Source organism: Molothrus aeneus, chromosome 4, assembly GCF_037042795.1.
Source record: "Molothrus aeneus isolate 106 chromosome 4, BPBGC_Maene_1.0, whole genome shotgun sequence".
Taxonomy (NCBI): Eukaryota; Metazoa; Chordata; class Aves; order Passeriformes; family Icteridae; genus Molothrus; species Molothrus aeneus.
In genome coordinates, this window is record NC_089649.1 from 1,906,808 (window position 1) to 1,917,068 (window position 10,261).

At 52.6% G+C, this 10,261-nt stretch overlaps 1 protein-coding gene across 1 annotated transcript; it reads right to left on the reverse strand.

The window, feature by feature from the left end:
• Window positions 1-273: 273 nt before the first annotated feature.
• LOC136555864 (16 kDa beta-galactoside-binding lectin) lies at window positions 274-3,037 on the reverse strand. Its single transcript, XM_066548897.1, has 4 exons — window positions 2,904-3,037; window positions 1,237-1,316; window positions 944-1,115; window positions 274-485 (listed from the first exon to the last, which is right to left on the reverse strand). Exons 1-4 carry the CDS (start codon window positions 3,015-3,017, stop codon window positions 342-344), a joined length of 510 nt encoding a protein of 169 aa, XP_066404994.1. The 5' UTR covers window positions 3,018-3,037; the 3' UTR covers window positions 274-341.
• Window positions 3,038-10,261: the final 7,224 nt, after the last annotated feature.

The window sequence follows — 10,261 nt, forward strand, 5'->3', positions numbered from 1 at the left end:
ACAGCCAACACTCACTTGTTCCTGGCTGGGACTAATCCTACACTTGAGGAACCAGAGAGGGACCACACAGTGGAGCCAGCAGGGTGAATGAAGCAACTCCTGCTAAGGCAGCTTCGCTCAGTCAGGCTTTGCCAGGCTCGTGTTTAGCTCAGTACCAGCTGCAAGGCTGCAGTATAAGGAGGAAAATGGCTGGATACACATCCCCTCCCTGCCCACCCCCCTGCAGCACACACGGGAGCAAGCAGATTAGAGCAGGAAAGAGCAGAGGAAGCAGCCATTGCAAGTTTTGGTTTATTTCACTACACGGGGGGCAGAAAACAAAACAAACCAAGCTATAGCTGTTAGCTGAACTTAATGGCTTTGACTTTGAAGTCACCCTCCACAGCCAGGTATTCAATTTTCTCCATGCCCAGCCGATTTGGGAACTTGAACTCTGCCTCGGGCAGCTTCACCGTGGCCTCAGTTTCATCGAAGGAGATGCATATCTGTAGAGAGCCATGAGAGAGAAGGAAGGAACGGAGGAAGGAATGAAGCTGACACAGCTCCCAGGCTTTGCTCACTCCCACTACCTCCCGTCTGGGCACAGGACAGGCAAGGTGGTGCTGCTGCCAAGGCCATGCTCAGCAGCTCAGCCCCCTCCCTGCCAGCAGAGGCATAGGAGGGAGGAAGCTTCTGCAGCCGTGGGATGAGACAGACCCAGTCTGAGTCTGACCTCAGTGCTGTTGCTGCTCTGAGGGGCACAGCTTAGCCCAGAGTGGGGCACTGAGCAGCTGGGAATTGACTTGGGCAGTGCAGCTCTAGACACTTCCTTGGCTCTTCCCCTGGGGCTCATTCCCCTTTCCATGCTTGCTCCTTCTGCGCCACACAGGCACAGGGCAGCATTAAAAAGCTGTGCCCTTGGCCATTCAGTGCCTGGGCCCAGTGCACACCCCTGGGGCCTCACCTCAATCTTGTCACCATGCTGGAAGGGGAAGTCAGCCTTCCTGTCCTCCTCCCCCCACACGCCATCCTCCTTGGAATTGCACACGATGGTGTTGACATCCCCGTGGCAGTCAAAGCGAGGGTTGAAATGCAGCATGAGGGTGTTGCTGTCCTTCCCCACGTTCACAGCAAACCTGGGCAAACAGAGCTAGTGCAGAGGGTTGCCAGTGCAGCAGCTCCAGCTGCCAGTGCTGACAAGCTGAACACAGCAGGAGCTCTGGCTTCCCCCATCAATCCATTCACCACCTCACTCACCCTTTGGCATCAGACTGGATCTTCCCTTTGACCTTGATGCACTCACCAGACTCAACATCCAGCTGAGTAACAACCAGTCCCTGCAGGGCCAAACCACAGGAGTTAGTCTATCCCAAGGCAAGGCTTCCAATCCTGCTTGGGCCAAGGCACACAGCAGCTCTGGCACACCCAAAGATGAGTTTTGTGCTAGAGGAAGAGCTGAGTCAGGCCCCTGCCTGTCCCAGCAGCCACAGGGGTCTCCCGCTCCCCTAAGCAGCATAAGGTGACAAGGAGGTGGGGTGGGTTGGCCCTGGCTGGATGCCAGGTACCCACCAGAGCCACTGTCACAACTGCATGGGGGAGAAAATACTACAAAAAGCCCATGAGTTGAAACAGAGACAGGGAGGGAGAGGTCACTCACTGATTACTGTCATAGGCAAAACAAAGTCAACTTGGGGAAAATAATTTTACAGAGCAGTATAATGAGAAGTAAAACAGGCCTTAAAAATGCCTTCCTGCCACTCCTTCCCGGGCTCTACCTCTTCCCCGTCAGTGGCACAGGGAGGCAGGCAAGGGGGAGGGTGTTTTTGCCACTGCTGGAGGAGAGGAGTCTTCCCCTGCTCAGTGTGGGTCCCTCCCACAGTGCTCCCCTCCAGTGAGAGTCCTCCCTGTGAGCTACAGCTCTTCACCAGCTGCTCCAACATGGGTCCCTTTCCACGGGGTCACAGCCTTCCTCGGCCATCCCCCTGCTGCAGCACAGAGTGCTCCCTGGGCTGCAAGTGGATTTCTGCTTGCCTGTTGACATCCATGGGCTGCAGAGGGGCAGCTGCCTCCCCACGGCCTTCACCACAGGCCGCAGGGTGTTATCACAGAGCCACTCCTGCCGTCCCTGATGGGCTCGGCCTTGGCCAGCGCCGTGTCTGTCCTGGAGCTCACTGGCCTTGGCTCTGCCCGACACGGGGGAGGCTCTGGCAGCTTCTCACAGCAGCCACCCCGGTAGTCCCCTCTGTTACCAAAGCCTGGTCACACCAGCCCAGTACTGAGCTACTTAACCGTGTGCCGGGTCAGGTAGGGAGGCAAACTGCAAATTAGCTTGCTTGGGCGCTGCCCTCCAGCCCCCTGACGCCACCCTTGCCCTCATGCCTCCTCCCTGCTCTGCCCACACACAACCTGCCGAGCTCAGGGTTCCTCGAGTCACTGCACTGCTTATCCCCACGGCACCAACTCTGCCTCCTGGCTCTGGAATGCAGCCGGGGCGCCCGGGGGGTCTTTCGAGGAAAGGAAAGCTGCGGGAGCAGGGGCGGGTTAGAGTACATTGCCAGCCTGCTTTCCTCTCCTGTTGCATTAAGAGTTAACCCACTCCTGCACCCAAAAGGCATTTTTCCAGAAGAAAAATACACAGATTAAGGAGAAAAAGTATAAAGAGCCTGGAAACTGTAGAATTGCAAATGGACCCAAACCTTTAGAGCACTTGAGAATATAAACATTCCTCAGCTTCCCCACTTAGATAACATGCTAGAGAAGAGAAGTACGGCTGGTCAACCCTAACTATTCCTCCCAAAGCCAGACATCAGCCTTTCATTTCCTCCTCTCCGCCCATCTCTAGCACCACTCTAAACCCCACAGGCAGCCCAGGCGAAATCCCAGTCCTGCTTAGCACAGCAGCCCAGCTCGCAGGCGGCACTCACTTTCTCCATGCTGCGGACACCGGCCCCGGCAGGCAGAGCAGCCCCGAGCCCCTCTCCCGGCACGGAGTGACGCAGCGCCAGGCTCCGGCAGCTGATCGCAGCGGGCAGGACCATCACATGGTCGGGGGGGACGAGCACAGGGGGATTGATAATCGCAGCTGTTGGGCTGGGGCCCGAGCCTCCCAGCCATTTACAGGGGGCGGCGGGAGACCTCTATCGATACTGTTCTTTGCAGGCAGCCTGTGTGTGATTTTAAGAACTAGTGATTGCTTGCTTCTGCGTGATCCGTGCTGTAAGCTCTCCTAGCTGCTGTGCAGGATCCCAGGAACCGGAGCGCTGCTCTGTGCTAGGAGCCAGGTGGCTGCTTTTTGTTCGGCCATCCGTGTCTAAACTCAGGGTTGGGAGTCCTCGTGTTCCTGCTGCCGAGTGGCTGCCTCTGTGGATACGGGTGGATGCGCTCTCCCAGCCCAGCCTGGTGGGAGACACTGGGTACAAAGCCTCGCTGCTTGCAGTTAAATGAAAGCCGAGGGCTTGGTATAGCCCGTGTCAGAATTTCAGCAGCGCCTAAAAGGTTAAGGTTGGTGGTGTGGGGCTCTTAAGTAGATGAGAGAATTCAGGCTGGGGCTTTTGAAAAGTAGCACGATCTCGCTGGTTCCGTTCCAGTTGCAGAAGGCTCCGGAGGGAAAAGAGAAATGCTTTGTTAGGGGAGGAAGAGGCCGGGCAGGGCTGTGTGCAGCCGGCAGGACCGGAGAGGAGGCTGATATCCCCGAGGGTGCCCAGGGCCTGCCATTGCCCTTCCCTGTGCCCCCAGAAAGCACCGAGCACGACTGCCCCGAGGGGCTGTGCAGGGTGGGAGGGTGAAGGGGCAGCGGCTGCAGTGCTTGGTGAGGCCGTGTCCCTGGATCGGCTTGTACCTTTCCATGTGCTTTAGCAGGGTCCTCAGGACTCTGTGCCTCAGTTTCCCTGAGGCCTGAAGTGACGCTAATGACACGCAGCTTCCCGATCCTGCCTGTAAACCCGCAGCGAGAGCTGCTCCATAAGCACAGGGCGCTACTTGCTGGCTGAGCCATGACCACTCTTGGGAGGGCTGCACCGGGCATCTCACAACACAGAGCAGGAGATTATGGCTGGGTGGCGGTGGGAAACACTCTGCCCTGCAGGAGGCTGCTGGAACTTCATTAGAGCTGGTACAGGAACAGCATCCTGCTCCAGATATCCCCCACACCCATTTCAGAACATTCCTGTGGCGTTTCAGCAAAGCTGAGCTGCCTTTTTACTAAAAAGTCACAAGCTCGGATTGCAGCCCTGTGAATGGGGTTCATAAAAGAGGACAAAATGCTGACTGAAAGTGCTGTGGGGAAAATCCTGCACATGCCCTCACCTCCAGCTAACTCCCTGGCACACACAAGAGCCATCCAGAAGTCAGGAGTTAACTGTGGGAGCAGAGTTCACACAGGTAGCAAATGACACTGAGAGCAAGCCCCCTCCATAGAGAGTTTGGAGAAATCCCAACTAATTCCACCTAAAGTTAGCCCCATTCTCCAGCAGGGTTAGCCAGGATCACATGTTAGAGACAGGCTTTAGGCACCTGCTCTCTGAACCTGTTACTGTGCAGTTGTTCCCCTGGTCGCTGGCACAGGGGAGGGATTGAGCAAATTCTGTTTGGTTAGTTGGGTTTGTGTATTTGTTTTCCTTTCAGCCCTGTGAAATCCCGCAAGACTTCTCTCCTCCTTTCAGTGCTGGGCCCTCTGTCTCCCAAAATGCGCGTTTCATGTGAGTTGCTCTTCTGGCCTGGTTTCCTCCTCTGACCCTTCAGACAGTGAATTACCTTTCTAATAACACCTGGAGACTGCTCTGTTTGTTTCCCTTGAGTGCTCTGCACTGGCAGCCTGGTTGGTTTAGCAGCAAAGCTTTTGTCTTTAAAGCACTCCTTGTCGTGAGCCCTGGGATATCAGCAAGGTGTTTGTTCTGGGGCTACAATGCTGAGTTGCCTCACTGTCCTGCATCTTTCTTGGGATTAAGTGGGAGAAAAACAGGGGACACAGTGGCCCTTCAGAGGGCAGGCTGCAAAGCAAGGCCACACTGGCCAATCCCACCCACCAGGGATGATCCCAGCCTCCCTGCACAATGGGGGGCAAAGCACACCTTGCACCTCCCGCAGGGAGGGACTCGGGCCCCATGCACCCACAGCAGGCAGGCAGAGGATTGGGGTGTGTTTCCAAGGCTAGGGGAGAAGGGGAGAGGCAGTGCCCTGTGCAAGCCCCTCTCATTCCCCAGGTCCAGCAGGGGATGTTCTGAGAAGAAACTCAGGGCAGAAGAGCCTGAGTGAGTCCCACCTGTGTTGTTACAAGGGCCTCCAGTCAGTACAGGCCCTGACAGAGAGTAGCAGGGCACACACAGTGCAAGTGTTCCCATTCCAGGCATCACAGCTCTCTGCCTGCTTTGGGAGAAGTGTTGCACCCATCTGGCAGCTCTGGCAGAAGCTGGGAGACAAGAGTCATCTCCATCTCCAGAGGTGATGCACAGAGGAATTTTTGGCTCTGGGGAAAATTAAGGTGGCCTTCCAGTGCTTGGCCTTGCAGGCTTGCTTGTGGGTACAGTTGTCGCAGACATCTTTCATGAAAAATCCTTTCTTAGGATTTTTCCTTGTGACAAGCTGCAGTTCAGCAACCAAAGTAAACAATGGTTATGTGCTGCTGTGGAATGCAACAGGTGATTGGTCTCCTGTGGGTGTTTGGATTTCTTGACCACTCATGGCAGAGCTGGCTCTTGCTCTGTCTGAGACACAGATCCTTGTTATTCATTCTTTTCTATTCTTAGCTTAGCTAGCATCTGAAGAAACTTTTCCTTTCTATTGCTTTTTAGTATAGTCTTAATGTAACATATATCATAAAATAATAAATCAAGCCTTCTGATCATGGAGTCAACATTCTCATCTCTTGTTCATCCTGAAAAACCCTTGTGACCACAGTCACATACAGTGTCCTGCCCAGCACCAGGTCTCCAGCCCAAACTCTTCATTCACCTCTTGGTTTGCACAGGCTGAAGGCAGACACCTGGCCAGTCTGATTTCCTTGTAAGTCCCTAGAAATGTCCCAGATTTGCTTCGGAAGCGAAGGGTGCAGCATGCTGAGTGTTACTCTTTTTAATCTCCTGTGAGAAAATATACACCCTAGCCATTGGCAAAGTCGTATCCCTGGCTAATCAGTGCTGTCATTAGAGATGGCTTTCCCCTGGTTTGGGGAGGTCTGAGGGCACACCCTGCTGCTGGCTACCTCAGGGAGCAGGGTGTGACCCGGGGTGCGAGGGCCTGCTGGCTCCTCACTGCCCCTGCCTGCTCTGTGGTGCACAGAGCCCACACACGCTGCTGGTTGCTGCTGGTGCGACACATCCCGAGTGGCTCATGGCTGCAGCTGAGAAGGAGCCCCCAGCTGTTGCAGAAAGAGTGAGGAGAAGCTTCCTCCTCCTTCGGAGAAGGCATCCAGCCCCGGGGCCAGCACAGCAGTTCTGTGCATGCACCACCCTGGGGGGGCACCACTGCTTCAGGCACTGCCCCTCAATCACGGACACTCACCAATGCAAGAATTGTGCTGCTAAAATAATGACAAGAGAAACCCCTCACACTTTCCTAGAGTGAAAGAAAGCTTACAGTTTGCTTTAAGCCAGGGTTTGTTTTTTCATTATCTTTGGGGAAGATTTGTTCTTGTCTCAGTGAGTTCATTCTCAGTGCATCAGGCAAGGGCTGCATCTTTTTCTCAGGCTGCCTTTAGGGAATATTTGTGTCAATACTGTCTGGATGGGATTCTGTTCTCAGCAACTGCCCCTGGTTACTCTTACAACCTAAATATTATTCTGTTACAGCATAACAGACATATACATTGCATTTCTATATACACTCCCAGGCTGTTTTCTCTCCCTTGGAATATCTGGGGACTTGAACTTAAGCAATCCTCTGCTTCTGCTGTTGAAGTATCTGTTTCTCTGTTGCTACCACAGCCCATCAGTTTGTCTCATCTGAGAAGTTTCTGTCTTTTTGCTTGGGTAGTCATGACTCCCCTGAAGAGTTTAGTTGCACAGAGTTTCCCTGGACCCTCTGCAGAGCTGGCTAAAACAATGCTCTCACTGCCATGGTATCTCCCAGCCCCATGCTATCCTTGGGGGAACTCTAGGGCTCGGCTGGATACCACAGAGGAATGGAGCCAGACTCCCAGGAGGAGGCTTTAGCCGGCTCTCAAAAAGCAGAGTGACTCAAGGAGCCCCACTCCAGTGTGGCAGGAGGGTGAGAGGCCCTCCAGGGCCTGCTGGCACTCAGGTTCCCAAGACACTGCCTCAGAGGGAAGTTTGTGCCAGGAAGGTCCAGTCTGCACTGGATACCAGCTGGGCTTGCGTGGCCACATTACAGCATTTTTATCCCTGAGGGCTTCCAGATTTCAGCTTTCCCTACATTTAAAAGGAGGCACCTCTATTCCAGGTTAATTATAAATTAAGTTAATTATAAAGAACTTCTCACACTGTCACAAAGTGATGAAAGGAGTTTGCTGATTGTGTCACTGGAATTTAAAGTATGTCTCCTCATTTTATTTCCCTCATTAACATTGACCCAAGCTGATAATCTGTGTGTTTCTCTCATCTCTCAGTGGATTAAATTTAACTAGAGCAAATTGTTAACTACGCAGGAGAACTGGGCCTTTGTTTTGTTGGACTCACTTCACTTTGGCACCTCCCTCCTTTACCTTTTGAGGGTGGCAAACACCTCGCCTCAAGAGTTTACTGCCTCCTCTGAAAGGAGCTGCTTGCATTTGCTCCTCACTGGATGTCCCTGCTACTCTAAAATTAAGAATCCAGGTCCATCTTTCCCTCCTCCTTGGGGGTCACCATAGCTCTTAGTCAGGCAGCTGTTGCAGTGGGAACTCCATGCAGAACCCATGGGTTAGTGACCCTTCAAGTGTTTTCCTCAAGGTCTCTCAACTCGGGCAGCACTAAATACTCGTTTTCCTTAGCAGCACAGCTGTTTACTTTACATCTCTGACTGCACTGCAAACTTCTGCAACAGGGAGCAGACCCTGGAACACTTCTTACCGGGATGTCACAGCAGGATAGCAGCACTTCCCAAGCCTTAGATATTCCTGTGGTCTAGCCCCAAGCAATCTGGGTTTGATTGGCACCTCATGATCAGCTGCAAGGGGACTTGTGTGGTGGCTGAAGATGCGGACCTATGAATTTTCCTATCCCAACCTGCTGAATAAAACCTGTACAGGCCTTGAAGGGGTCCACACGGCGAGGAAAGGTAAAAGGGAGTGCAGCTGCATTGCCCTCCACAGGGTAACTCCAGCAGTAGAGCTGGTTAGCTGGGTCTGGATGCCATGTGAGTGAAACAAGCTGTCAGTGAAAAAAGGATCATCACTGGAGCAAGCCTTCTCAGCAGCTTTCACCTTGAATGGAGGTGTCTGCACCAGGCTGGGGCTCTAGCCTTTGTTTTGTTTCCTCTTCATAAATCAGTTTTTATCACATCGTGCCACATGTAAAGTTAAAGCTCCCGGGGTTTTGCCAAGTAACCTGGAATGCTCTTCTGAAAGATTTGCTGCATCCCAGACCACAGGACTGCATCTGTGTTGTCATAGTAGATACATCCAGGACACAGTAGACATGTCTGTTGGTCCTTTTATATTATCTCCTTAGGATTGTAATGCTTGATTTTCCTTATGTCACTCTCATTCTGCAAAACCTGCAAGGCAGAAATTTTTCTTGGACTGAAAGACTATGAAGCAGTTTCTTGTTTTGGGGCTCTAATTTTTGGAGGAAAACCCCTCACAGTGACTTTGGACAGGGTGGGACCAGTGTCCACAAAAGCATTTCAGCAACCTTAGGTTAGACTGGTTTAGCAGAGCTCTTTTCCAGCCTGACATAGCACATAGAGCATGCCAAGATGGCTTAGAAACTCAAGCCATCTGGAGTTCTTTTCCACAAAAACATGTGTGTGCCAGAATTGGTCTCCTTTGAGCCACCCACAGTGAGAAGGGATTGTATTTAGGCTGGCTCAAGTTTCTTGAATTCAATTTTAGGCAAGAGAAAATGGTCAGCAAGTATTTGGAAAATGCCTTGGAAAGAACATGCTGATTAAAAATGTAACAGTCTTTGAAGGAACATTAACACTGTCCATTCTGAACCACGAGACACTGAAGAGCCATCAAAATGATGATAGGTGGGGAGAAGTTCCTTCCCCTTCCTGCCAGCTTCTCTCCCAGTGATTTGTCAGCCAGTTTTAGGGCTTACCCGAAATGAGTCATGAGGACTCCCTTAGTTCACAAAACAGCTCTGAGCTCTGGCTGTTGAGGTGCAACAAACAAAGAGACACTCAGGTTTAAGACTGATGTGCTTTTATAGGGTACAGCCGCTGTAAAAAGTGTCAAGTGCAGACAGGTCATTTGGTTGTCTCCCATCATTCACGAGGGGCCATTTCACAGGGCGGCATCTCATCTGGTAGGTAAAGGGGAAGGACCCAGTTAGAAATATTCACACACACATTTGGAAATACATTTAGAAGTGGCAGATGGGTAAGTTCTGCTGGAAAGCAAGAGCATCATTCCCAAGCACCGTAGGCAGATCAGAAACCCTGCTCCTAACCCCACTGAAGGCTGTGCTGATCCTGCCTGGATTTGCGAAAGGATTCTGGCACAGTGTGGTGAAACGAGGCAGTGCTTCAGAGCCCTGCAAGGAAAAGGAAGGGCAGATGGGATTTGTCACCCTGACAGGAAGGATTGGGAGAGTGTGAGCAATGGCAAAGCCCCAGCCATGCCTCAGGCTCAGGGGAGAGCACAAACCCAACTGGCTGACCCAATGCAGCCACCAGCACAGCAGCCAGCAGGGGTGGAAGGCTCCACTGAGACTGCCCTCCCATGCCAGTGACAGTATGCCCGGGGTGTGCTGGGCCCCAGAGAGGAACAGCCTGGCAGCTGGGCTGCATGGAATCCCACAGTGCCTAGGGACAGGCAAGGCGCATGGCATGCCTGCCAAGTCTGCAAGGTACCAAAACCCGAGGGAAGCACCACTGCACCCGCCCTCCCCTGCGGCCACAGGCAGGAGTAGGACTTTCCAGATGCCATGCCTGATTGCATGGACATACAGATCGCTGGCTGACTGCTGCTTGTCTCCAGCACAGACATCCAGCAGCTATAAAGTCACCCATCATGAAATCTACAGGCAGCCACTATGAGGAACAGCAACCTTGGGCTTCTTGTGAGGCAGCAATGAGAAACCATGGAGAGGGCAGAGTTGCAAGATCTTTGCTTAAATCATCTACTCAGTACTTATAAAGCAAACAGACAAAGAATCCAAATCACATGCAAATACCTCCTGAG

Bases quoted from the DNA above. Each gene is read 5' to 3' on its own strand.
- LOC136555864 (XM_066548897.1), bottom strand. From the start codon at position 3,017: ATGGTCCTGCCCGCTGCGATCAGCTGCCGGAGCCTGGCGCTGCGTCAC. The intron at 1,317-2,903 runs GTGAGTGCCGCC...TTGGCCCTGCAG, and splicing joins GTGTCCGCAGCATGGAGAAA to GGACTGGTTGTTACTCAGCT. The intron at 1,116-1,236 runs GTGAGTGAGGTG...CTGTTTGCCCAG, and splicing joins ATCCAGTCTGATGCCAAAGG to GTTTGCTGTGAACGTGGGGA.